Source organism: Agelaius phoeniceus, chromosome 2 (assembly GCF_051311805.1).
Source record: "Agelaius phoeniceus isolate bAgePho1 chromosome 2, bAgePho1.hap1, whole genome shotgun sequence".
Taxonomy (NCBI): domain Eukaryota; kingdom Metazoa; phylum Chordata; class Aves; order Passeriformes; family Icteridae; genus Agelaius; species Agelaius phoeniceus.
The window spans coordinates 116,369,883-116,397,716 of NC_135266.1; the positions used below are offsets into that span (position 1 = coordinate 116,369,883).

The 27,834-nt window shown below is 47.4% G+C and overlaps 1 protein-coding gene across 3 annotated transcripts in view; it reads right to left on the reverse strand.

Moving 5' to 3' along the window:
- Positions 1 to 811: 811 nt before the first annotated feature.
- GDPD5 (glycerophosphodiester phosphodiesterase domain containing 5) overlaps positions 812 to 27,834 on the reverse strand; it is a 101,489-nt gene continuing 74,466 nt past the window's right edge. For 2 of the 3 annotated variants that reach the window (XM_054655100.2, XM_054655101.2), the window contains 14 exons: positions 25,975 to 26,068; positions 25,516 to 25,575; positions 23,456 to 23,554; positions 22,210 to 22,303; positions 20,224 to 20,369; positions 15,911 to 15,993; positions 12,912 to 13,062; positions 12,287 to 12,505; positions 11,503 to 11,660; positions 9,613 to 9,760; positions 8,591 to 8,673; positions 7,406 to 7,420; positions 4,153 to 4,265; positions 812 to 2,863 (listed from right to left, as the gene is read on the reverse strand). In XM_054655100.2, the coding sequence (XP_054511075.2) occupies positions 2,757 to 2,863; positions 4,153 to 4,265; positions 7,406 to 7,420; positions 8,591 to 8,673; positions 9,613 to 9,760; positions 11,503 to 11,660; positions 12,287 to 12,505; positions 12,912 to 13,062; positions 15,911 to 15,993; positions 20,224 to 20,369; positions 22,210 to 22,303; positions 23,456 to 23,554; positions 25,516 to 25,575; positions 25,975 to 26,068 (1,570 nt within the window). In that variant the 3' untranslated portion in view covers positions 812 to 2,756. The remainder of the gene's footprint in view (positions 2,864 to 4,152; positions 4,266 to 7,405; positions 7,421 to 8,590; positions 8,674 to 9,612; positions 9,761 to 11,502; positions 11,661 to 12,286; positions 12,506 to 12,911; positions 13,063 to 15,910; positions 15,994 to 20,223; positions 20,370 to 22,209; positions 22,304 to 23,455; positions 23,555 to 25,515; positions 25,576 to 25,974; positions 26,069 to 27,834) is intronic. The other variant, XM_077174604.1, reaches the window with a different exon arrangement.

A 27,834-nucleotide genomic window follows, 5' to 3' on the forward strand; every position in this document is an offset into this window, starting at 1 on the left:
GCGCCGTCTGGCGGACACAGTGCGGCGGTGCAGAGCAGGGCCCTCCGGTGGGCGGCGGCGGAACTGCAGCGCCATTCGGGCTTTAATAAAGAATATTTATTTTATTTTTATTTTAATTTTATATGATTATTGTTTATATTATTATTGCTTTCATTTTTATTGGTTTTATTATTTTATTTGTTTATTTTCACTCGTGTTCACGTTGAGCCTCTTGCTGAACCCAAGAGATAAGCAATTTCTTGCCAATTTCTTGCTTCTACTGACCAACTGAACCCATCCCAAACCCCCTAAATAATTTGGAGGATTTTTTTTTCCCCAGCTTAGGCAGGGAGTTCTTTTTGAGGGAAAAAAAAAAAAAAAAACAAATTAAAAGATATGGGGTCTAAGGAGAAGAGAGGGGTTCTGCGTTAAATTAAAAAAGCACTGGGATAAGTAAATCTCTGGAATGTCTCATATTCTCTCCCAGCCTGGCTTTTGTGTGATTTGCTCTTGATTCCAACTGCTCCCAGGGGATTTTCAACCTTTGGGGATAAAATGAGCTGCTGAGCCTGACAGAAAATAATGGGAAAACTCTCTGGGATCAGGCAGTGGGAGCCTCTGTGTAGTGCCATAACACAAAACAATGACAGACTGGCAGGGGAATACTGACAGTTTATTTCACAGAGCATTGCAGAGTTTATTTTGATTTAGCTCTAGTCTCATCAAAAAAGTATCATCCTCTGTTTTTTTTTTTTTTCCAAAAAAAAGGTAGCAAATATTCAGGACAATAACAGTCAGTGCATTATGCATGAAATTTGGGTCTTGTTTAAAAAAAAAAAAAGAAAAGAAAAAGAAGTTAATTGTGAAAACAACTCTTTGTTGGTTTGCTTTTATCACTTCCAAGCTTTTAAGCATTTAACCTTTCAATAAAGTCATCTCCAAGGATAGAAACAGAACATGCAGGTGATCACCAACAGATGCTGAGGTTTAACAACATCTCTCACTTGGCAATGACAATCCACCAGGAACGGTTCAATACAGCACCACATCAATGGGAGAAGCAACTTCGTTCTCAAAATACCTTCAAATCCACCAAAGTCTTACACTTCTGCAGAATGAGACACGCTGCATTTCATGGACTTGAGAGTACCATGGAGAAGGACAGTATTTGGGGAAGGTAAGAGGAGGGGCTTATTCCACTTACACTCAAAAAAACTTGGGGGAGATGCAATTGATTTTGGGTGGTGCTTTTTAAAGCATCCAAATTCACATTGTGATTATCAACATGGTTTTTTTCACATAGTTAAGTTGGCCACTTTTGCCCCCAACTCTTAAGACACTAAGCCCAAACTTCAGGGTTTCAAAATCCCACTGGGTTTCAGCTTAAAAGGACAGAGCAGTTCCAAAACAAGAAGAAACTGCTCAGGGCTGTTTCTCTCGTGGCTTTGGGTGTGGAATGTGATATATATCAGCATTCCCCAGACTGCATTCTCCTCTATTTTTTTTCATTTTTTTACCTTTTTTTGTTGTTGTTGTTTACTTTTAACCTCTGGCACAAGATTTTGGGTTAAAGCCTTTTGCATTGGAACCCTGCTGATGGGAGCCTCTGCCTTGAGATCCCACCAGCATCTGCTGCAAGACCATCACTCCTTTGGAGGACACGAGTGTGCAGCTTTAAAGATCCTGCTTTTACAGCAAGGAGCAAAGGTCTCCTTGCAGGAATAAATTACACCCCAGGGCTGCTTTGCCTTCCAGACTATTTACAACTTCTTCACCCAGGGGCATCTCCTCGGCCCAGAGAGGGGGAAGCTCCCAGCGCACCACCACCACCTCCTCTCCCAGAAGGGAAGCAAGGAGTGACTGCAAATGCCACTTGCAGTGGCAGGCACTTCAGCCAGATCCCAGCAGTGATGGTGCCCATGGCATTGCCTGTCACAAGCCATTGGGGCTCCCAGCAGAGCCCAGCCTGGGGAGAAGAGAGAAAAAAAGGGGAAAAAAAATAGAAATCAAGAACTGCTGCCAGCAGAGACCAATCTGCAGCCAATGCCCAGGATTTGCCTTTAAAACTCTGGCAGGACATTCCAAGAAGGCCATTCCCCATGGAGCAGCCAGGCTTTGGGGAAGGAGGATGGGACAAGGAGCAGGTGCCCAAGTGACTGAGCCAGTGCAAGCCCTTCCCTGGCTCTGAACCTCAGCAGGGAAGAGCAGCGAGAATTCCTCTCCCAGGCAAGCTTCTCTTCTCCCAACAGCCTCCTGTTGCATCAGAGCTACAATTTCATTGCCCAGGAAAAGGGGAACGGGGGAAGAACAAAAGAAAAGAAACCATAACAAAATCAACACTTCACAAGAACATCACAACATTCAGCTACACAGTCGCTGCACCAGGGGAAGGACTGGAGTAGGGAAAGGGGGAGAAATGGGACACAGGTCCAATGTGTTGCTCCCAAACCCCCCCAAGGGGACTCAGGCTCTCACATCAAGATCCAAAAACTTCAGCCATAAGGTTGAGGATTTAATGAACACAGTATTTCCACTCATGCCCTGGAAAAATTACACTCAAAAAAAAAAAAGACAAAAAAAATTCAGATTTTCTACATATTTACAAAAACAAGCCCCCCAGCCTCACAACCAGGGAGGTGGAGCAGCCAGTGGTGGGGAGTGGGAGCAGGTTTCTGCCTGAGCAGCAGTTCCTCAGAGGCTCCCATCCCAGGGAGGAAGGCAGGAGAGCACGGCTCTCGCTGCAGGAGCGTGGCAGAGCCTCAGGAGGTGACAGAGCCTCAGTTGATGCGCAGCTTGGTGTCCGTGGGTGTCACCAGCTCGTTGGCAAAGCCGTTCTCGGAGCAGAAGGACAGCTCATCTGTGCTCTCCACGCCGTTGTTGATCTCTGGGAAGGGCACAGAAAGCAGGGAGGTCATCCCAGGAGTTTCCCCCCTGGATGGGGAACGGAGGTGCTGAGCAGCCATGCAGTCCCAGCACGTGGCACCCCTGGGATCTGCTCTCATTTACAGCCAGTTCTGAACATGCTCTGCCTCCAGTCTGGAGCTCAGCTCTACATTTCAGCCTTTCAAAACCCAGCCAGCACCAGAGCAGAGCTGGATCCCCTCTGCCTCCCCCACCCCCCTACACCTGATGTCATTGTCACAGGCTGGGCAAGTCACCTGTGGGAGAGTGGTACTTTGAACCTAATCCCTGCCCATCCTGGAAAAGGACTGGCTTCTCCAGTCACTGGTTTCACTGGGAAAAACTTGCACCCACCAGTCTTTTAATGGTGAAACATCCACCCTAAGCAGGAATAGTTGTTTCAGAGGCACAAAACTTCATTCTGAACCCCCCATCTCTAAGGGTTTTTATGTCTAGGACATGTTAGGGAAGCTTAATTCTGCTGTGCCAAGCTGCTTTCCCTGTCTGGGTTCCCTGGATTTATACCTGATTTTCAGCACCTCTGGCTGACATTTCACACAGTAAGCAATGTTGCCTTTTTGCTCTGTCTGTGCCCAGAGCACTAAACCCTGATCCCTGCTGGGCATCTCCAGACCCTAAATACAAAAAAAGAAAACCCATAACAAAGCTCAGGGGGTGGGGGGATTATATTCACATTCCTTCAAAGGTGAGCTTTCCAGCTTCATGCACCACATTTAACCTTTTAAAGCTAAACATTTCCATCTTTGCTCACAGTTTTGCTATCTTTCTTAGAGGTGGAGTGTGATAGACACATTGCCAATGTGTTCCAACAGAAATAAACTCTGGGAGGAGCATGAGGATATCAGGAATGCCACAACCTCTAATGCCACTGAATTCCAGGTCTAGCCCAACCTCATCACCATGTCTATGGTCACATGTGCCATTATCAGTGGGTTTTTTGGCCTCTGACAATGGTGAGTGGAGAAGATGTGGGACAGTGTGAGATGGGAAAACCTGGGAAACTAAATGCAGGATTTCTGAGCTTATCAGTGCTGGGATGGGCCACAGAATCACAGAACAGTTTGGGCTGGAAAGGACCTTAAGGATCATCCCATTCCAACCCCCATGAGCCTCGCCCATATCCCATGAGCGCAGTGCAGCAAGGTCAGCCCAGTCCCCTGACCCACAGCAGGAAAAAGCCCCTGAATCACGAGCAGCTCCTCCCTCAGTGGGGTGAGAGCTGAGGGAGGCACCCAGCAGCCCCATCCCTACCTGAGAAGATCAGCTTCTCCTTCATGATCTTGACGTCCTGGCTGGAGCGGCGCACGGCGGCGCTGAGCATGATCTGCTCGGGGTTGTAGGTCCTGATGCTGCCCAGGCGCCACCTGCAAGGCAGGAACAGCATCTCAGGGACTGGTTCTGCAGACACAGGAGCACCCTCAGTGCCAGAGACCCTTTGCTCCCTTGCACAGCCCCACGTGGCAGGAGGATGTTCAGAGATGAGTGACCTCAGGCATCTCTAAGCACCTTGAGCACCCTACTTCCACCTGGGAATTAAGCCCATGGATTCACAAATCCATGAACTAATTTCCACAAGGGCTGTAGCTGTCTCACAGCCCTCTCCAGTTGTGCAAAGGAGACAGAGGTGTTTAAACTTTTAGAGGGAGCAGAATAAGAGAACCAGCCAAGTAAAGAAACCACAAATTGATTTCCCTCACCGAGTGCCATGGTCAGGCTTGTGAGAGAAGAGAGCTCAGAGACAATTTAAAGTTTCAAACCTGAGACACAGCAAGGAAATGACCTCAGATTGTGACAGGAGAGGTTTAGATTTGGTATAGGAAATATTCCAGCCCCAAAAAATATTCCTGCCCAGGGCAGTGGCAGAGTGCCCATCTTTGGAGGGATTTAACAGCCACGTGGATGTGGCACTTGGGGACACTGAGAGCAGCCCTGTGGCAGATCCCCATTAGGAGGGGAAGGTGGGCTGTTGGAATAGGGAAAACATGGCCTGGTGGGCCAAGGCAGCTGTTCCCAAGATCCCACCACAAGGGGATGATGTTTAGGCCAGGCTTTCACAGCCCACTGAGCCATCAGCAAATCCCACTCTCCCTGACAGAGCCAGGGATGCCCTGAAACTATTTGATGAAGAAACAGCAGGGATTTAGGGTGGCTTATGAGGTTTCTGATCTGCTGGCACCATCTAGTGGCTTACCCACACAAGCGAAGGTGACAAAACAATCACCTTTCTCTTCCATTTCAAACCCCCTAGCCAGCCCCAGGAGCAGAAGATTTGAGGAGCCCACAAATCTCCAGCCTGGGTCTACAGCATCAACCTGACAAATCAACATCCACAAAGGAGGTTCTGCAATTTTTTCCCCAGGTAAATGCAGCTGGTGACAGTTTTGTAGGGTTTCCACCCCCTTCCCAAGTCCCAGTGCTTGACACTGGGTGACCTGAATCAGGCTTTGAGCAGGGTACAGATGAAGGCTACACAGAAAAGAAGGGGTGGGATGGCAACACGACACAACTCACAGACCCATGGACACAAGCAATGCAGAGGAAGCACAAGGAGGCAAAAACATTGAAGTATAAAACAAATAATTTTTTTTTTCTCTTCTATCATCATCATCATCTAAACTGAGCCACTCTGACCTGGAAGAACATATTTTTTGCCTTAGTATCCCCTGCAGGCAGATCCCACTAAGACCAATGTGATTGCAAGATCTCACAGGATAAGACCCTCCTCAAACTCTAAATCAGGACCAAAACACATTGGTGCAAATCTTTTCTTTGCCCACCACACCAGGATTTTCAGCATCAAGTCACTGTGGCCAAAAGTGACCCCTGACCCACAGATCCCAGCTATCCCAGGGAGGACAGGGGTCCCTCTGAGGCACAGAGAGCCCAGCCTCAAACATGTGCAGGGACCAAGGGCTTTTCTCCTCCACCTCCCGTGGTGGCTGTGGGCAGAGCCAGGGTGGTAAAACACACACAAGGAGATGATGGCTCCTCTCACAGAGGTGAGCCAGGAAAGGGTCACCCCATCTCTCAGGGGTGCTTTGAAATATCCTCTCAGAAGGGCCACCAGAACATTTAACCAGATGAAACTCCAACCAACACCACGTGAAACACTCTGTGCTGTGCTCAGAAGCCTTGGGGTCTCCAGAAAGCTGGTTGAATAGAAAAGAGCACCTCTCCTACCCCCTTGGACTCTGTTGTGATGGCCCAGGTTTGGGACAGCAGCGTGCAAAAAGGCCAGAGAGACAGCAGGAAGGTCCTGTTCTGGGAGGCTGGCGTCAGAGCAGACCAGACGGACACGGGGTGGGAACAGACTAAAAAATACTGGGACAACAACACAGAGACAGCATACACTGGGTTAGGGCCACAGCCAGACCCTGGGGTCTGGGGAGGGGAGATGCTCAATGCCATGGAAAGGGGGTAGGAGAGGAAAAATGGGGTTGTTTGGCACTGAGGTGGTAAGATGGAGCAAGCACAGAGCCAAGCCAGCTGCAGAGTCCCCCTCCTGTGCCTGCTCCTGCCTAAAGCCTGCCTCTCCTCATCCATGGGCAAGGGCAGAGAGAAGGGGAGACCACCCGACCTCCCTGCACCCACAGGAGGGCTCAGCCCAGCCCTGCTCTGGGGAGATGCCACGGGACCAGAACACCAGAGCACCTCATGGACACCTGCAGGGGCCAACCCTGACCCCGAGGCAGTGGGTGGGGGCAACCAAATGCTCAGGAGTGCAAGGCCATGGCACAGAGCAGGAGCAATGGAGCAGGGAACACGTGAAGAGCTCGGTCTGACTGGGGAGGGGGCGAAGGCTTTAGTGCAGACAAGAGCCAGCACTTCCCTCCAAAGGGTGGGAATGACTGGTGAGGGAAGGGCCAAAAAGAGGAGAAATCTGGGGTTCTGATGGCACCTCAAATCCAGCACCCCAGGCTCAGTTCCCTCCCCTGCTGCAGAGCTCTTTGTTTTCACACTGTATTTCCAGCTTCACTGTGGTGCCAACTGGGGGAGATCCCAATTGATGAGCCAAACCTTTCCAGTTATCAGCCCCATTCATTCAGACAAGTGCTACTTTGTATAATTGAATAGATTCCATGATTTTCTTTGGGATAGAGGCTGGTCTCAAACATCTCTGGTAAATACAGGAAGGAAGGGGATATTTTGCATGGGATTATTCCCACAGAGAAAGCATTACATCCTCTGGGAATCTCCTAATTACAGTATGGCCTCAGAGCTGGGCTGTTTTAAAAGGCACTGACTTTGATCATTGTCACAGGAGGTCAGATTGCCTTCAAAACATCCACTGGCTTCAGCATCAGACTTCCCTGTTGCTCATGGCTATGGACTCTGCAATGCTCACACCCTCACGGTCCCCTCCTGAAGCCAGATGTTGGAAAGCATCAGAAAAGCTGCATCCTGCCCTGACCATCTGCAGTGAAGCCATAGCAGAGAGGGAGAAAGAAAGAGAGAAAGGAAGGTTGAATGAAAAAGAGAAAGAGGAGGAAAGCACCAGAATTACCTGATCATGTGATAGCTGTGAGATGCCAGAATGCAGCAGAGAGAGAAAGAGGAGGAACATGCACAACAGTCAGAGCAGTAAGAAAATAAACAAGGCAAAGAGGCAAAAAAAGGTTAGTTAGAAGTCATCACAGTTGGTATTCCCCCTCTGGAGAGGCTGCCACGTTCCTGTCACTGGGGCTGGAGCAGAAGAGCAGGAGCAGTCCCTACCATGGCTGAGGAGACAGAAGCCATGCAGAGGACAGAGCACAAGCACATCAAAGCCTCTGCTCCCACCCACCCCCTCATCCTTGCATGAAGGAAGCAGCTCTGGTTTGCCCCAAAAAGGACTTGGGGAAAAAAAACCAAAACAACCAAACTAAACCAACCAACCAAAAACACACCAAAAAATCAACTGAGACACTGAAGGCCAAATTCCAAGCCCCATTCCCCAGAGCTGAATCACATCAGCAGGTGGTAGTTGGGCAGTTCTGCTCCGATTTGGTTTTGACAAATCCTCACCCTGCTAGCAACTCTTTCATGTGGTGGAGAAACTGCAACATCAGGGAAAAGGGTCTGTCCTGCACAAGGCTCTTGGAAGAGCAAGCCCTTTACTGCAGAAAAGTTCAATTTCTGGAGTAGAGCTTCTCCTTCTTTCTAACTAATTACCTGATTTGATGTGCAGAATCATAACATTTCCCACAGTAACTCCCTGCCTGTGGCAGGGGTGTTGGAACTAAATGATCTTTAAGGTCCCTTCCAACCCAAACCACTGCATGATTCCATAATATTTCTACATCCAAAGAGGAACAAACTGATATAAGACAACTGTAACATGTTCTTTTTGAACACTGTAGTGGTGGAATCTCAAAATCCCTCCCATTTTCTTCTTTTAAAGCATTGTAATGTCTTTGTCAACATTCTTTTCCCTAAAGCATTTACAGTTTCTCTTCCACATATTTTAGGAGCAAAGGAAGGCATCTGACACTACTAATTTGTGATCTCTCATTCTTAAAAGGTGTATCCAATTCTCCATCCCACCTTGGGAGTGGAATTATTGTTTGCAAGGATTTTTTAATGAATATTTCCCCTGCTATTGCAATCCAAGAACTGAGGCTCAGGGTACTCCTCTCTCCCACCTCCACCCGACAATCTGGACAAAACCACAGGTCACAAACACACAAGAGCAGAGCTGTAACAAACTTACTTCTGGAATATAAAAACTCCTACAATTACAAGAAATGAAATGAGATCAGACGTGATCCAGATTAGGTGGTACTCGTCTGGAGGCTGCAAGAAAACAGAAAACAGGAGCAGACCTTAAACATTTGGGTTTGTGCAACCACAGGGAGACCACACATGGCTGGAGTTACCACTGAGGAGCAAGAAAAGCACAGAGCTGCAGGGGTTAGGTATAAATCACAATATTTATGACCTTCCTAATGCCAGGCTGTCATCCAAAACTATCAGGGGAAACTGCAAACAGGAACAATTTGAAACTCTCCCTCCTTTTTGTGTGATGACATTTTCTCAGAGCTCTCTGGGCTGAAAGTTTCCTATCTCAGCTGAACCTCAAGGTGAGGGCAAGATGCTGTTTGGGAATCCAAGTCTTGGGGAAAATAGGGAAATATATCCATGTAGGGTCCATTTTAAGTGCAGATGTGACCTTTTAGGCACAGCCCCATGCTGTAAATGTGTTTTCTCTCCTTTCAGGCACTGGTAGCTCTGGTTCCAGTTGCCAATCTAAGTGGTCATCACACCAGCTGAACCACCATCACTGGGTCTCTGCTTATTGTCCAGCAATGGGGTAACCAGAGATAAATCCTCAATTTGGGATTCAGAACAGGCAAAAAACTCATTTTACAACTTGGCCAAGACACAGAGGCCTGGTTTGCTGGTTCACCTGTGTGCCTGCTTCTCCTGCAACTCTTAACAGCTGCTCAGCAGGTCTGCAAAGGTGCTCTTCCCTCAGAGGAGAACTGGAAAAATCATGTGGGTTAAATAGGGAGTGCAATGCAGTCTTCAAGAATCCCACCCAAAGAGATGGGATTGTGCAAGAGCAAACTGATGGCACTGTGCAAGAGCAGCACCAATTCATTATCATCTCAGGGCTCAGCTGGACAGAGCAGGAAAACCCTCAATACCAGGCAAACCTCCCTGGAAAACCTCTCACCTCCACACCCCCCCAGTGCATTTCCTGGTGCCAGAGGCTCCCAGGGTGGTGCTTACCATGAGCCAGATGGGGAAAGGCACCTTGCGGAGGAGGTGGGAGCTGTCGGAGGTGACCGAGGGGACGCCGGCGCACCAGAGGATGGAGAACAGCCAGGGCTCGTTCACCGTGTACAGGTTCACACTCAGGTTGGCCATGGTGTAGTCCCTGCCAGGGCACACACAGGGTGACATGCAGGACCCCACCAAACCTCATCTCTTGCCATCAGCCCCAGCTGGGTTTATGTGGTTTGAATTGTGGAAAGTAAGAGATTTTAACAGGGCATGGGCACCTTGTGATCAGCCCAAGGGCACTGCAGGGCAATGGTTTGATCCTGACAGCTTTCCTCACCTCTTGGCTGCTGTCTGGCACAGGCCACAGACCATCTCAGATGCTTCCCCAGGAATGATGGACATGGTGTGTTTCTGGAACAACCATCTCATCGTGCTGATGTGAAATTAGCATCTGCCTCAGACGCCTGTAACATTTCGGGGGCAATCTGCTTAATTAAACACTGGCAGACCTGTCTCCAACATCACCTCCTGCAACTTCCATGCCCTTGGTTTGGGCACAATTGCAGAACTACAGCTTCCAGTCTCCTGAGGTGATTTTCCAAGCAGCTAAAACTGTCAGCAGCAAACCAAGCACTGGCAATTACCTGGTACCCAGATAATTCACAGAAATTGCTCTGTTTCCTCATCTATGAAGGAGAAGCATCAACAATCTCCCTCACATGGGCAGCACAGATTAATCCCTGCAATTTAACACAGGCAGAACACTTTGAGGTGGAAGGTCACACAGAGCAAGACATGGACATCTCCCAGCTCTCAGCAGGAACAAGGTGCTCCAAAGGGGTGCTCAAGGCAGAGGTGGTTGCAGCAATGCTGCATCCAGGTGCTGGATTTGGGGGAGATTTGAGAGAACTGTGTTAAACCAGGGCTGCAGCAAAATTTGGCTGAGCACCACAGGGTTCAAGAATCATTCAGGTGACGGCTCTTATTTTGGAGACAGCTCAGGTGGGGTTGATGGGAGACTGGGGCTAAACTAGGATAGATGAGTGAGTGGGCATAGAGCCCTCTCCATGGGACAGAGCAAACAGGAGGAAAAATAAGCAGGGATTATCCTGCAGATGAAGCACAACCTTGGTTTTAAGGGTGAGGAGCTGGACTGACTGCTGGCAGACAGACACAGCTGGATCACCCCAAACAGGGCCACACTCTCAAACAGCTGCAGGCTCAGCTCTTCCCTACATCAGCTCTAATATCCAGCCAGACAGCTCCTTTGGAGATTTCTCTTCTGCAAACCTGCTTAATTTAAATTTCAAAAACCAGAAAAGCCCTACTAGAAACAATCTGCCCTCCCTAGGAAAGGGGGCAAAGCTGGGAGCTAAAACACCACACAGTTCACATACAGGCTCAGGCAGGACAGGAACCCCTTGCTGTGCCAGGGCCATTACAGAGAAAAGCTGATCAGCCTAAATAGATGATACAGGACAGGAGTTTCTCCTTCTGAAAAGAGAAATTTCTGAAAGCATATCCAGACTTTGGGCTAATCAAAATTCCGTGCTAGCAGCCCTGGAGCAGACAAAGGGCAGCTGTTAATGAGGATGGAGCAGCACTCAGAGGGAACTCAGTGTGAAAGGCTTTCACCTTTTCCCAGAACTGTGAGTGCAATAAGAATCAGCCAATTCATACATTTGTATTTCAAAGAAGCTCATCATATCCTGAGACAGCATGTAGAGATGCCAGAGGCAGCTGTGCATTCCCAGAAACAGCCTGGATTCTGGGTGATGGGCAGGGAAAAGCTTGCCCAGCTCAAGCTTCCAAGAGCAAATCCATCTGGAAAGATCCCTGTGTGCAGCCAGACAGGCTGGGATGCTCAGGAAAGGATGCTGAGGGCTCTGGCAGTACCTGACCTCCTCGTTGGTGACCTTGGTGTAGCGCAGGTTGAGCTTCACGATGCCCTTCTCCCTCAGGCGCTCTGCGTCCAGCTTCAGGCCAGAAGTCTGCTGGAAACCAGGAGCAACCTGCCTGACCAGCTGCCTCTCCGTGTCTGGCAGCCACATCACCTGTGGGGGGAGCAAGAAAGGGCACAGGGTATGGCAAATGTGGTTCCAAAATCTGGGACCACTCCAGCCCAGGGCATGGAATTCCCTGAGCTCACACCATGATTCCAAAACACGTCAAATCAACAGCTCACGCTCAGCTGCAAGAGGTAAAGTGGGTCATGGAATCACAGAGTGGTTTGGGTAGAAAAGGACCTTTAAAGTCATCTCATTCCTTGCCATTCCAACACCTTTCTCTAGCTCCAAGCTCCAAGCAGGCTGGTCTTAGTAACTCAGTGACGCTCATCTACCAAAGCATCAGAGCAGCACAGAAACAGCCACGTGCATTTTCAACAGGGAAGCAAAAACCTGAAGGAGAAATCCCACTTCACATCCCCACATCTACATTTTAATGATCCTTCTCTTGCTCTTCATCTCTATCTCTGTTGTGGCCTTAGTGGGGACTTAAAAAAAGAGGGAGAACCAGTTTCCTTATACCTAGAGAGAAAGAACCCCTCCTGAGCTGTACCAGGTGCTCCATTCCAACCTCTGTGCCCAACACAACTTCCAGTGATGCCCCACTGGAGACACACAAGGATTCATGGAAACCATAAGGATTTTCGAAATTTCCCCAAGCCCACAGAACTCACAGCCTGCTGCCGAATCCCCGATGCCAGGATGGTTTCCAGGGTGATGTTGATGTAAGTGCTGTAGTAGGGATGAGCTGCTGGCAGGTCCTGGAAGTTCAGGATGAGGGATGTGTTGTCCTTGATCACCTCCAGCATATCTTCCAGCTTGCAGACTGACTGGTTGGCAGCCTCCAAGTAGTCAGCCCTTGAGAGAGACCCTGCTGTCCAGAAAGGGTCATTCTGGAAGCAAAGCACATCCCAGGATTACTGCCACAAAGCCCAGGATCCCCCAGTGCAAAGACTTTCTTACTTTTTCTTTGTGGAGATGACTGTCCCAAAATCAAATTTTAAAAAAAAAAGGGGAACAGTGTATAACAGGCTGTTTTTTCTGTCTTTTTTATAAGCACATAAAAAAGTGATTATAACCGGGGGTCTTGAAGTTCTTTGTGGTGTCAGCCAGGCTTGAGGCCCCTTTCTCCAGAAGAGGCACAGAAAGACAACATGGCTTAAACCAAGCCTAAGTTTAGGAGAGACAGAACTAACCATGGTCCAGCTGCACCACACCACCAAGGAGATGGACCTACACCTTTCCCCCTCAAAGAGAAGCTGGGCAGGAGCTGTGATCCCATGGCTCCATGGCACCCACCTGCAGGAACCACTCCCCAGCGTTGAGCTTTTCCAGGTCAGTCCAGTTGAACATGGAGCAGTGCTCGTAGGCGCGCTCTGGGAACACCTCCTCCACGTTGGTTGTTCTCCTGAGAGTCTTGTCGTGCATCAGAAAGGGCACCCCATCATAGCTGCAAACACAGACCCTCTTACAGGTGTGGAGGAGAGAAATTCCCCTTCCCACTCCAGCCTCTCTCACATCAAAATCCTTGGGAAGGTCTCAACCAGCCTAGAAAAATCCTCAGCATCCTCAAGAGGAAAAGCTCTCTTAGATACCTGCTGGGTGTTGGCAGTCACTGACACAACACTGTCCATGCCTCCCCACTGTCCACTTCTCCCCATTATCCCCTAGAATATGCAAAACTCAGGTGGCTTCGACAAGAACACCCACCCTGAATGCTCCTCAAAGCTTCTGCAGCTCCCAAAAACATCAGAGGTTTCCCTGGATGCACAGAGACACATAAACACACAGCAGGAAAGAAAGGGAATTTTCAAAGCCTCTTACATCAGGCTTTCAGCAAGATGCAAGGCTCCCAAACTACCAAAAATGCTCTGAAATTGCCTTCTCCAATTGAAAACTGGTTTCATGCCCACATGAGTTAAGTTCATGTTTAAAAAAAGAAAAAAAAAACAAAAACAAAAAACCCACACCTCTCAGATGAAACTAAGCAGGCAAATGCATGCCCTGGGGTTTTTAAGTCATCTGGATATTACAGAATAATGGTCTGGAAAGCATGAAAAGCTCTTTAAACTGTCTTCCACTCCATTTTCTGTGACCAGATCAGTGGTGGAACCACACAGGGTAGTGACAGTTTTTATCAAAGGCAGGGGAACAGTTGTCTGCACCCAGGAATCAGGACAAACCCACCCTGGTAGCAGTGACATTTTCCAAAGCAAGGAGCCCATGTTCCTAACAGGAGACTCAGAAAGATCTGAAAAATGATGGGGTGAAATAACAAATCCCATTTGAATTAGGAGATAACAAATCCCATTTGAATTAGGAGATAACCCAAAGCTGTTTCCCAGAGGGAAAATGAAACCCAATTTTAGAGCATGGAGCAAATGTTGCCTCAGCTTTACCACTGAGGCAACATTTGCTCCATCCTCTAAAATTGTGAGAAGTCCCTTCTGACAAAGGTCACTGGCACCTTTATTTGCTATTTCTGGCCTGTGCTGTGCCACCTCCTTCCCCCAGCCCAAAGCAACCCGCTGACACGGCAATCCCACGCTGCTGCAGTCAAAGGGTTTAATAAATACAGTTAAAAATAAAATTAAAAAAAAAAAGACCTGCCAAGCAACTGCAGAATAAAGAGTGTGGAGTGTTTAAAAGTGTCAGGAGATCTCATAGAAGAGCACAGCACTGCTAAGCCTCAACCACAGAGCAGAAATCCTCTGGGGCACTTGACATTTGCTCTCTCCTTTCCAATCCTTCCCTCCCAGCACCACTCAGGGCCAGCCACAGGGTCTTGGCAGCCCCAGGTTTGAAGCAGGAATTCAGAGACAGCAAGCAGAGCTTCAGAAGAAGAGATGTGGGAGGGGGTGGAAGAGAGAGAGGAACAGGCAGCAATTCTGGACTCCTGCTGCTTGGAGCAAAGCTGGCTTTCCAACTGCTTTGGGATGTGGGGTGGGTGTGGAGCAGGATGTGATGGCTCTGAGTGCCTGTCCAAGTTGCTCCATGTCTAGAAGAACATGGCAATATTCCAGGAGGGATGGAGCCATCCAGCCACAGGTACAAAGAGCATCTCCTGAAGGATAAGGACAGCAAGGGGTGTTGTGCTGCAAACCCTCCCTGAGGGTGCTGCCAGCTGCACCAATATCCCACTTCTCAGTCTCAAAATCAGTGGAATCCTCTTTTTCTGAAGGCACCTGGGTCTCTTGGAGAAGGCTCAGGAAATTGGGCCATCAAGGGCATTGTTGAAGCCTGGAGTGCTCCTCTGGGATGGCTGCTGAGTGGCAATGGGGAAGGATCTTGGAGCTTTTCCAGCTCTCCTCCTCCCAAAGCCCACCTTTCTCCTTGGCCAGTGTTAATGGATTCAGCCATGTGAGCCAAGTGCTCATCTGGGAGCTGGACACTCAGGTACTTGTCCCCTCACAGCAGCTGATAAACTCATTTTGGAAACAACAAAAATTGTGTAACATACATCCCAATTCATACTCCATCCTTCCACAGTGACCTGCCACTCAGCAGTGAGAAGAAATTCCTTCTGTTTTAAAATCATTTTCTCTCCAAAAAAAAATATGCAAAGTAAAAAGAAAGCAATTCAAAATAAAACTTCCTTCTAACAGGCAAAAATATCTGTCCATCAACACAAACCTTCAAAGCAGTCAGGGAAAAAAAATAAAATATCTGCTTTGAGTCTTTCTTGTGTTTGTAAGTGGTACTGGGACAAACTGGGAGCAGGAATATTAAGGAACTATCAAACTCCTGGAACAAAGCACAGCTCTGGAAATAACCCTCTCTAAATTCTAATTGGTCTTGGCCACTCAGCTCAACATTTGCCAGCAGGAATGACTTCATGACAGTCAGCATCCTCCTTCCCTAAAGATTAATGCCAGAGGAAGGGGAGAAGGAAGGGCTTCCTCCTGGTGTATTTTTGGGATGGTTTGTCAAGGTTGGTGAAAAATCTGCTGTGCAAATGAAGTCAAATGGGAATTTCTGCTCTGTCTTCACCTGGGGTATCCCAGGAGAAGTCACATTTAAGCAGCTCTGGCTGTGTTTTACTGGAATAAACCAGGCTCTAGGATAAACTACAGCCTTCTTGCAAATGAAGACAACAAAGAGATGCAGGTTCCCTCATTTGGACAAGCCCACCCTTCACCAGCACCTCAGTGAAATGACCAGCAGCATCTGACAGAGACAGGAGTTACTGGATGAGTTCTCCAGGACAGCTCTTCCCAGTGGGAAAAGCTGCAGTGCCCAGACTCTGGAAATGCTGGGCCATTCCTGCTTGGATCATCCACAGAGCAGCACTGACCCACCTCAGTACCACATCAGCCTGCACTCCAGACACCTTCTGCTCCACTGCCTTCTGGAAGGACATCAGAGTGTTCTCTGGTGCCAGCTGTCAGGAAAACATTTAAAAAAATCAATGAGAGATCAGTAGCGTGAGGGAAGTTTACAAAGCAGTGTCAGCAAGGATGCTGGGAGAAGGGTTTAGAGATATCAGGGACCTAAAATGTTATTACTCCACATCTATCTGTGCCCAAAAATTCCTGTCTCTTCCATACCACAGAGAACAACTAGACCACACATTCTGTAAGGTACATTTTACTCCCACTTCTGCTCACTCCATAAAGTCATCTATTAGTCTAAAAATCAGAGAGTTTCTCTAATAACAAATGCCCTAGTTAGTTTTACCAACAATTTAAAAAATAGCCTTAAGCCTAGAAAATGTATCCCTGTGGCTATCATAGAAAAGGACTCAGACTTTATTTGAAATTCCTCCCTGTTGAATGGAGCAGATGGTAACAGAATTAGGGCTTGTTTAAAATAAAAATGGTGTGAAGACAGATACTTTGCTGTTCCACAAAAGCAGTACAGTATAGTTGCTCCCAAAGCATCCATGAAACAGCAACAGGCAAACCAGAAAAAAAAAATATTGACAACTACAGAAAGAAAACCTGTCAGGTTTCCTGCACTGAATCACATCAAAATAAGGTTATTTTTGAAAAATAAATTACTTTTTTCCCATTTTTTTTTTTTAGGTTTAGAGCACCTGTAACACCCTGTTTTTCCACCAGCAGGATAAGTTCCATCAAGACACAATGAGCATTCACATCCCATGATTTACTGCAAAGGGGAATAATTAACAGCAAAGGCCCAGCTGCACCATGCAAGCAAGATACAATAATAAAATAATGTAAATAAGTATAAAAACTGGCTTAAGCACATAGAGGGGCTGTAAGAGACAATAGAGACAATTGTTTTCTGATCACTTCCCAGGCTCAGGTCAGCAAAGCTTTGGGGTAAAATAAAATAATCAGAGCAAATGTCAGCCCCAACCTTCACCCAGCTCTGGTATCTCAGCACGGGATCCCTCTGGCTCCAGCCACACATCAGCACAAGTTCATTTCTATGTTTGCCCAACCAAGGCAGCACAGAGCCACATTCTCTTCCTAAAGCAGCTCCCAGTCAAAGCCAGACTTGTTTGGGCCAGGACAGAGGCGACAGCCCCGGTGCCCAGCTGGGACACCCAGGGTCGATCATAGAGGAGCTCTGCACACATTCCCAGAGCTGTCAGCAGAGAGCAGCAGCTACAAGGAGCTGGAGAATCCCAGCCACACTGCCTCACATCACCTTGGGCTGCTGTCACCAGCCTGGGTGTCCCTTCCCAAGGACCCAGGTTTCTGCAGGGTGACCCTGCAATGATCCCAGAAAAACCTCTCCTCCAAAGCAGGCTGGGAGAGCAGGGGTTGTTCAGCCTGGAGAAGAGGAGATTCTGGGAAAATTCAGCCTAAAGGGGCTCTGAGGAGACCTCACTGCAACCTTGCAGTACTTAAAGGGGGGTTGGAAAAAAGGAGAGCACATTTCACACAGACAGGACACAGGGAATGGCTCCCACTGCCAGAGGGCAGGGATGGATGGGATTTTGGGAAGGGATTCTTCCCTGGGAGGGTGGGCAGGCCCTGGCACAGGGTGCCCAGAGCAGCTGTGGCTGCCCCTGGATCCCTGGAAATGTCCAAGGCCAGGCTGGACAGGGCTTGGAGTAACCCTGGGGTAAGGAAGGTGTCCCTGCCCATTCCAGAGCAGAGGAATGAGATGAGCTGTCAGGTCTCTTCCAACCCAAACCATCCTGTGATTCTGTGATCAGAACCCTTCAGGCAAAGACAGATTTCCCTGTGAGCAGGTGCTGGGTCCCCAGGCTGTCACCCTGACAGGAATAACTGCCCCTGCCAGGGAGTCCATCCCAACCTGCCCTCTGCTGAACCTCTGCACAAGGCACCGACACCCGTGGCATAACTCAGCAAACATCAACCAGAAAGCCAGGAAAGCAAATTTAACCTTTCCCAACAAGGTCAGAGGCTGCCTATCCCCAGAGATGGCACCACTCTGGAGGCAGGATTGCTCTGTACCAGGGGTTTATAAACCCTGAAATGTGAGGGGTTTTGTGAGAAAGGAAAATCTGAGATACAGCAATTTCCATCCTTCCAGCCTGTCTATTCCTCCAAGAAGGAGGGAGCTGAAGCCCCACATTAAGCACGTTTGAGGCAAAGATGCATCCAAGTGGGGCAGCTGTTACAGGAATTAATTGCTGAGATTTAATTGTATTTTCTTAAAAAGGCTTTACAGCTAAACTCCCATAACTAAAAAAAAAAAGTACAACCTTTCTGCTTGTATTTCTCTCTGTATCTCTCCAGGTTTTTTTAAGGCATACCTGCTTAAAAAAATATATGCAGCTATGCTATGTCTAAAACCTAAATCCAGGTTTATAACAAGGGATACAACCAATTCCTTAAGGGAAAGAAACCCTGGGGCACAAAGCAATGATTTCCAAACCTCCTCTCTTTTATAAACCATGCCCAGGTACTGAGAGCCAGACAGACCCAGCTCAGGATTTCTAGCAGCTCTTCCTCCTCTCTGTGCTTAGTTTGAGAGACTCATCCCCTGCAAAAATCAGGCTACTATTCATTTCTTCCTGCTGCAGAGACACAGCAAGTAATTTCTAGAAAATTACAGCAAATGAACTCATTTTGGTTATTTTTGTGCTTAGAAATCCATTGGAAATGCATTCAAACAGAGACAGGAGCTTTGGAGACCTTCCTTAAAGAAGATTATGAAACTGTGTTAGAGCAGCACAGCCTGGCTGCAGCTGGACATCACCACATTTGTGTTTTTCCCTTAATTAAAAGGATTTAAAAAAGAAACTCATGGTATAATTTGGGAGGTTAATGAAGAAGCCTGGACAGAAGAACCAAATTTTATTCCAAACTAATTGCAGCCACTGCAAACCTCTGGCTGGTCTAGGGGAAAGTGTCCCTGCCCATGGCAAGGGGTTGGAACAAGGTGGTTTTGAAGGGCCCTTTCAGCCCAAACTACCCTAGGATTCTGTGATTATGCACTAAAGGATCTGATCTTTTGTTTCATCAACAAGATTTAAGGGTGTTTTCTTGTCCTTTTGGAAATATAGCCATAATTTTAATTTATTTTTCATTAATTTTTTTTCCTCTTTATCTCTCCTCTCCAGCATAAATCTCCTTGTGAGCCATGAACTGGACCAAAAAAACTCCACAAGGATTAAAGTGATATCTAAGAAATTAAATCTTAGAAATGAAATCTTATCTAAGCATTTTATTTTGTATAAAACAATGCCCTTTGGTAGTTCCCTGTGTGGGGTTTAGTGTGGGATCTGCCAGGCCATTGGATTTCAGCATTGGTGCCCCATCATGCCAGGTGAGTAACACACCAAGGCAGTCAGAGTTCTGTTTAAAACAAAAAATAAAATAATGTCTTTAATCCCCATATTTTAGAGAGCATCCATAACTAACCCTGCCCATAGCAGGGGCTCAGAACTCAATGATCTTCAAGGTTCCTTCCCACCCAAACCATTCTGGGGTTCTGTGACCCACATTTTCAGTAAATTCCTCAGCTAGACTGAAAGGAAGTGAAAAAACACAAAACAAACCAGAAAAAAAACCCCAAACCAACAAAACAAAACAACAAAACCAAACCTACAATGGACAAGAGGATAAACTCATAAGCAAGAGCCATTAGGGATTTAATAACTAGATGCAGGAGATGAGACCTCATTATTGTACTGCCCACACAAGAAAGCTGAAGCTTGATTTAATGGAAGAGGACCTGACCTGACACAGATTTATTTCCCAGACAAGCCCTTCTCCTGCTCTGGCAGAAGATGTTCATTGTGAGGGTTTGCTGCTATCAATCAGGCCAGCAGCCAGGTTAACTGCTCTTATTTTTAATATGTAAAGAAGCTGTGCAGCAAAGCCACTGCTTCTTGATTTCACCTGCACAAGCAGCACAAACCAAAGCTCTCTAGAAGCCTGAAGAAAAAAAAGCCACCCCAAACAGATGGTGGCAATGTTTGGGAAGAGAATGAGGATGGAAGAGAAGATGAAGGGAAGGATTCCACCATTCTATGAAAACCAGCAGCCAAAAGAATGCAGTGGCACAAATCAGCCTTCTGTTTGCACCTCAAACATCTGGGGGGTGACTTGACTCTGGGTTCAAGCCCTGCTTTATTTCCACAGCCATCCCAGGCAGCAGGAGTGCCTCCAAACTGTGTTTGCTGTACCCATCCTTGGAGAGTGGCAGCTCCAGGGTCACTACTCACCATGGGAGCCCCACGGTGCCCCAGGATGGCTGGCTTGGGTGCCAGGGCCTTCTTCTCCATGATGCAGGGCGAGGAGATGGCCAGGGGCACGAGGTAAAGTGCAACTACAACTGCCAGGTATGCAGTGAACATCAGCATCTGGGAGGCTGGGGTGGAGAGAGACACAAAGAGATGGTGAAAATGCTGGTCCTGACCTCCTCACATCACAGCAGCAAAGGCAAGATTCCTCTGTCTTCCTCTACTGATCTACTGTCAGTGTTTAGGAAAAAAAACATTAAAAAAAAATTCAAGTCCTGAAAGAGGTTTTCACTTCATTTTGTATTGGGGAAACAATAAGTCAAGTGAATTGCTTCAACCTTCAGAAATGTAGCTCAAAATGTTGTTGGCATTTCCACCCTTTGGGTGGGACAGCACCAAATTTTGCCCTCCCTGACAAGGGAAATAATTCACCAGTCACACACAGCTAAAAATAAGCCATGGCACCACCTCAGTGCATTTAAAGTTTATATTGGTGGTTCACCAGCACCACCCACTTCAGCCAGGGCAAAGCCATTTCAGCTGCTTCTGCCTTGAGATTTGCACCAGAAAATTGCAATAATGCTTTACTGAGCAAGCTGGAGATGTTTAAACAAATCCCTGGGCTGTGACAGAGCTGCAGTGCTTGGGGCCAGATGAGCAGTTCTGCCTCCCATGCCACCCAAATTCCATTTATCAGTGACTTCCCACCAAGCCCAGACTCCCTGGGAATCTCTGGAAGGTGCTGACAACAGAATCCCCTCTGTGTCCCACAGATGTGTGTTCCTTCTAAAAAACAACAAGCACCTTTGAACACCCAAGATATCTGAAGCCACAGATGTTACACCAAAATACTTGGTTTTTAAAAATTTTTTTTAAATTATTATTTATTTTTTAAACTCATGAAGGCTTGGGAACTCAAGGGATAACCTCCAAAAAAGAAAAAGGAAAAAAAAAAAAGAAAAGAAAAAAAAAGGAAAAAACCCCAAACCACTTAAAACAAATATTTGCAAGGGATGCAAGATAGAGAAGGTGGTGGTTTTTTTATTTTTAGGCCTAGCTCAGCTCCTGACCACAGCTGATCTGGTTTCACTCATAAATAGGCTCCTTTTTGCTTCCAGCATCTAATAGGCTCATTCACACATGTTCCCACCAGGCAGAAAGTAACTCCAGGAACTCTGCCAGGGATTTTTTCCTCCATCACTCAGGAAGCCCTCCAGGAACTCAGTGACACCTTGCTCAGGGACCTGATGCTGTGTCCTGCACCTTGAAGGTGTCACCAGCACCCAAACCTGCAGGCAGACACAGAATGGGATCCTGACCAGGCTCTGAACATTGATTTTAACCAGAACAAAAAAAAAACCATAAAAATTTGCTCAGGAAAAAAAAAAAAAGCTGAAATGCCACAAAGAAATGGCAAGAATAGGCTTGCACCAAGACCTGCAGCTGTTTCCAAAATATTAAAATCCTGTTTTCCATTAAAAGTGACTGGAGGTTCTCACAGATATTTGGTTTTTCCCTTTAATTTCCAAACCACCATGTCTGCACCAAAAAGCCTGTAAATTCTTCCAGGTACAACAAATTCCATGAATCAAATGAGTCTGAAATAATCTTAAGATCAAGAGAGAGCACTGTTTTTTCTTAAAAATACACAAAACAATCCAGGAACAGAAAGAGAGAAGGAAAACAGCTTCCTGGCTTATTGAAATAATTAAAAAAAAAAAAGAAGGAAAAGGAAAAATGAGAAACAAAGGGGAAAAAGAGAAACAAGGGAGAGAAAAAGAGAAACAAGAGGGGGAAAAAGAGAAACAAAGGAAAAAATAAAAAGAAACAAGGTTGGGGGGGGGGGGAAGAGAAATAAGGAGGGAAAAAAGAGATACAAGGGGGGAAAAAAGAGAGAAACAAGAGGGGAAAAAAGAGAGCCAAGAGGAGCAGCCACTGCCCACCCTGCAGGGACAAGGAGGTACTCACTGGCTTTCTCTGTCCGTGCAAACTGCCCTGCCACCAACCACGACAGTGCTGTGACAGCTGCCAGGGCTCCTATATGCAAGAAAGGGGCTGTGGCCTGCAGGGCACAAGAACAGGAGAGGAAAATGTGATTAAAAACACCCCAGCACCTTGAAAATGTGTTGTTCTTGCAGGTTCTGTTTTTGCTATTGCTTTCTTCCAAATGCTGATGCTGTCTCTGGCTTTTAGGCTGCTCTGAAGGGAAGGGAAGAAAGCTCTAATCCCCTTTTAGGGGAATTTCTCCCTCAATAACACAGATATTTGGGAAAAGGGCTGCTGGAGGGAGTCCAGAGGAGGCCACAGAGCTCCTGCAAGGGCTGGAGTCCCTGTGCTCTGGAACCAGGCTGGGGAGTTCACCTGGAAAAGGCTCCAGGGACAACTTATTGTGGCCTTCTAGGACTTAAAGGGTAAGAAAAAGGGGACAGATTTTATTAGGGTCAGCTGCAGGGAATGGTTTTAAACTGGAGTAGTCTAGGTTGAGACTAAAAAATTTCAGGATGAGGGTGGGGAGGCCCTGGCCCAGGGTGCCCAGAGCAGCTGTGGCTGCCCCTGGATCCCTGGAAGTGTCCAAGGCCAGGCTGGACAGGGCTTGGAGCACCCTGGGACAGAGGAAGGTGTCCCTGCCCATGGCAGGGGGTGGCACTGGATGGGCTTTAAGGTCCCTTCCCGCCCAAACTCTTCTGGAATTCTCTGAACACACAGGACTGTATCAGCAGGGTGCAGCACCATGACACAAAGCTGGAGATGGATCATCTGAGTCGTGCTTCTGCTCTCCAGTTCCCTGCCTAAATCTTAAAAATACCCCAATAAAATGAAGCACTTCTGAGAAATGTTAGTCACTTGTGTGAATGCCATTTCCACCCCCTGCATTTGCATAGATTTGCATACTCCCAAATACACATCAGTGGTCACCTCTTAGGCAAAATAGGGAAAATATTTTTGGATTTTTTTTTGAGGAAGAGGTGAAAAAGCAACAGAGAGCAGATCCGTAAGAAATTTAATTTGTAGGTATTTTCCTTTCATACTTTTCTTGCCCTGCAAGACACCACAAGTCTTCCTTAAAACAATTTTCTCATTGCCAAGATTTCAATCTGGGCTGTGACAACCATGAAGACAGAGTTTCACCCTACAGAAATACATAAATCCCATGGAATTCAGCTGCACTGGCCCCTTTCCTCCCCCCAGGGAAGCATCCATGCAAACAACTTACCTGCAGTGAAATAAAAACCATCTCCCACTCATCATCCCAAAGCTGTGCTATCGATGACATGGTCACCACAGTAGTTATCAAGGTTGTCACCAGGCCAATCTGCAACAAACCAGGAGGTATTTACAGGCTGGGGACTGTGGTTGTTATATAAATTAGGTTGGGATATTTATTATAGGTTGGGAAATGGAGAGAGAAAAGCTTTGCATGTAATAAAAGGTCTGATAAAAGGCTCATGGGGAAGGAGGTTGGGCTCATGTGTTGTCATGTGAGAACAGCAGCTGGGGAAGGGACAGTGGTGGCATTGAGGTGACAGACCTCAGCCCCCCAGGACCTCCCCCTCTCATGGGAGCCTTCAGAGGTCTGAGCAAAGCAGTCAAAAAGAAAACACAACCTCCATGGTGAAGGTAAAGAGTTCAAACCATGGAAAAGTGACACAGAAATAACTCCAGGTGCAAAGACTGGAAATCTGGGCTGCCTGTCTAAAAATAATTCCCCACTCTCTGCCTGTGTCTGGTATTCAGCCTCTGCTGTTCTGCCAGAGCCAAAGGATGCTGCTGCAGATCCAAAATCTGCAGGGGAGACTTGGCAGAAAACTGATCCTCAGAAATGAATGGATCATGTCAGGTGCACAGGGCTCCTCCAGGACCATTTCAGGTTTAATACCTAGAGCAACAAATAAAATCCCACATTGCCAACATTTACAGAATCCCTTTGGTACATGTAAACAGGATTTCTCTTTCTAGAGCCCTAATTCCCCTTGGTGTGGCCATCCTGTGTGGCACAGAGGTGTCAGGACACAAATCTCCACTCCTCCCATCAGCTCCAATTCATTGCTGCTTCTCCTGCCCTCACACTCATCTCCCACTTGGCTTACAAGCCTCCACACAGAATTACAGGAGGAAATTGGAAGGAGTTGGGTGCTTTGCCCATACCAGCCTTTCCCACACACTTTAATCTATATCTGAAGTTAATTCAGATCTAGATTATAGTTCCAAGAAAAATATTAACTTATTCCAGCCTTGTAGCTCAACCTCCTTAGGAAGCTGAGGGAGGTGTGGGGAGGGGAGGAGACAGAGCCACACATCTGAGCTGTGATGAGAAGGTGGCTTCTTGGAAGAAGGGGAGGAAGGGTGGGAGTCCAGAGGGTAAAAGTGATCACCAACACATCCCTGCTCTGGACTTACTCATCTAAGCCCACCAACATATCTGAAAAATACCATTTTCCCTGATGAAGAAATATATATCAGACTCAAGAACTGATCATTTATTTTGCAGCAGCAGTCAGACAGTCCCTGCCCCCTCTCTGATTGCATCCTCTTCCTCTGAGGAAGCATAGTTTCTATCATCTCTAAGGGAAAGAAAAAAAGGAAAAGAAAGGAAAAAAGGAAAAGAAAAAGGCAGGGTGGGGAAGTGTCTGCTGTCCCTGTCCTGGGAGGTTCAGGCTCTGATCCTACATCACATGCAGAATTTCAGGAGGAGCTGGGCATTGCTTACAGATTTAGCAGACTGCCAGCTACAATGGGATCCTGCCAACCCATTTTCTCTTCCTGTACACCTTTCCCCTCCCTTTCTGTGCTCCCAATATCTTTCCTTGTGTTTCACAGCAGTGTTTCTTAAACTGCTTCACACACAAATCCCCTTGGGCCCAGCAAACCTCACCCTGCACACCCTCAGCTTCAACACCTACATCTCCTTCTCCCAAGGCTTTCCCAGCTGGTCCTTCCAAGCACACTCTGAACAGCTTCACCTCTGCTCAGCCCCTCTCCAGGGCTGGGGTCAGCACAGAATGGAGCCCCAGAGAGGCTCCTGGAGCACCTGAGCTGGGACTGAATCAGGATGCTCTAAGCACTGGTGTCTCTCCATCTCCACAGCAAGGGCCAAAAGCATTTCACCAAATTTTTTGCCCCCAGGCTCTGATGGCCTCTCCTGAGCAGTTTGCACCCATGCACCACAGACATTTCATGCTTTTCCCAAGGACACAGTGACAGAAGTGCCACCCCCTGCCTGCTCCTCAGGCTCCAGCATTCCTGAGATCTGCTCCCCTTGGAGCTGAGATTTACCTTATGCAGCCAGTGCAGGTTCATCTGCTGTCCCACAGCTATGTGACACAGTGCCAGGATCTGGGAGGGACAAACAGAGAGTCAGACAGAGGCACATCACCACCCTGAAGGGTTTGAGCATGCAGGGACAGTGCCATCTGGATGGACACCTCCCTGGAGGTCCCAGCACCCTGGGACACAGGGAAACTACTGCCACTTATGCCCAGAAGTGGAAACTGGGCTATACCATGGGAAACAAAACTGTATTCCTCCTCTGAGAACATGTCTTTTAATCATCTGAGCTCAAAGACCATCAATTTCTCACTTTTGATTTTAAGCAACTTCAGGCTAAGAGAAAGAGAAGGTGAGAGAAATCACTTCTCAGAGAAAACTCCTCAACTTGTGGATGGCCTGAGGAGCTCGTGGCCTTTTTAAAGCCAACACACAAAGCTCTAGGAAATGGGATTTCATTCTACTCACCAGTAACATTGTGATGTAGGTAAAGCCAGCAGCAGTTGTTACAAGGATTGGAATGGACCAGTCACTCCAATATCCCATTCGGTTATATAAAAACCTGGGGGAGAAGTGGGAAGGGCAGACTAAGAAGGGATTCAACACCAGAACAGCTCCACTGGGGTTAGACAAGACTTTAGAAAACTTTAGATCTTTCTCTAGAAAAGAGATAGGCAGCAAAAAGCACAAGTGACAACCCAGTGCTTTAATCCCTTATGGAAATTATCTGGATAGAGAGAGGCAGAGAAACCCCAGAACCCTTCTTGCAGCTTCTGACAGTTCAAACCTCACCTGGATTCAAATTTATCCTCTGGATTTTTAGGAAAAAAAACCAAAACAACATCACTAAATTGGCTTGGATCAGGGTTGACATTATCTCCATGCAAGCCCTTTGGCACAGCAAGGACAGGATGGTTTTGGGGTGGCATTAGCTCATTCAATAAACTGGCTGGGTTTTTTGGGGTTTTTTTTGGCCTTTTTGCCTCTTGGTTCTTTTTTTTTTTTTTTTTGGTCACAGACAGAAATTCTGCATTATATAAATGCAAGTCAAAGATTCAATCTCTTCCCCAGCACTCAAATCCAGCATCATTCATCAGCCAGAACCTCTGGTCTGTTTGGACAAACTCTGGGGTGATTTCTGGGGCTGTCCTGTGCAGAGCTAGGAGCTGGACTCCATGATCTAATTCAGGATATTCTCTGATTCTCATTCTGTCCAGGAGCAAAGCTCCCTGTGGGACCTGGAAAGCAAATCCTTGGGCTCAACAGGCATGGCCCAGGTCCAGGTTCTGCTCAGGGAGTCAAAGAGCACAAACCCAGGGATCTGCAGGGATCCTTAGGAAAAGAGAGGGAAGAAAGGAAGGAGGGCTCCTCTGAAGTCTTTGCTGATGCCACCACCCAGAGCTTCCTTAGCTCTCAGGCCATTTAAGCTTTTGCTCTGATGTCCCTTCAGTGTCCCTCTGAGAGCACCAGGCCTTCTCTTGATGTGCAATGACTGTTTTAAACTACTGGGTCCATGGTAGCTAAGGAGCAGAGGAGCTTTCTCCAGAACCAAGGAGGAAAACATTTGCTACACAGACTTGAATTTTATGGTCCTGCTCCATGGGGAACACAGGCAGGGTCACAAATTAGAGCATCCCCCACAACCTGCCTGAGCTAGAGTGAAGCCTTCTGGTGCAGTGCAAACCTCAGACAGTGCAGAGCTGAACTGTAATGCAATCAAGTGTAGACACCAAAAAGGAAAATGCCAAAAGCAATAAATTTAAAAACAAATTACTGAAGAGGCACAGAGCACCATCACTTACAAGGACCTCAGTGTTAAAAGCCTGAAGCAATACATGCTGGCCCACAGTTTTGCCGTGTCCTCCTAAAACCCATTTCAATCCCAGAACAGCCCTTTGGTCCTTACAAGCTGAAATGACCAAACTGCTGCCCAAGCTGCCCGACACACAGGTAAAAAGATGAAAAACCTCCTCAAGGGTGGCAGAGGCAAAAGACCCTCAGAGGTTTGGGTTGAAAAATCTCCTCCTAGAGGGTGGTGCAGAGCTGGAACAAGTCCCAGAGAGGAGGGAAGTCTTCCTCCACTCCCTCTCCACCTGGTGAGACAGGCTGAAGGTGACAGGAGCTAGGAGAGCTGCAGGGATGAACTCTGGAGGGCAGGAAGAGCTCAGCAGCTCCTCACCAATATCACAGCAACTCCTCCTCCCAGCTCCTCTGGAAGACCCTGGCTTGGTGCACTAGCTTGGTGTGCCATGCCCCAAAGAGCCCTTCCTATCTTCTGGGGGAGCTCCCAGCTTTCCAAGAAATCAGTGGAGCAGAGAGGAAGGCAGC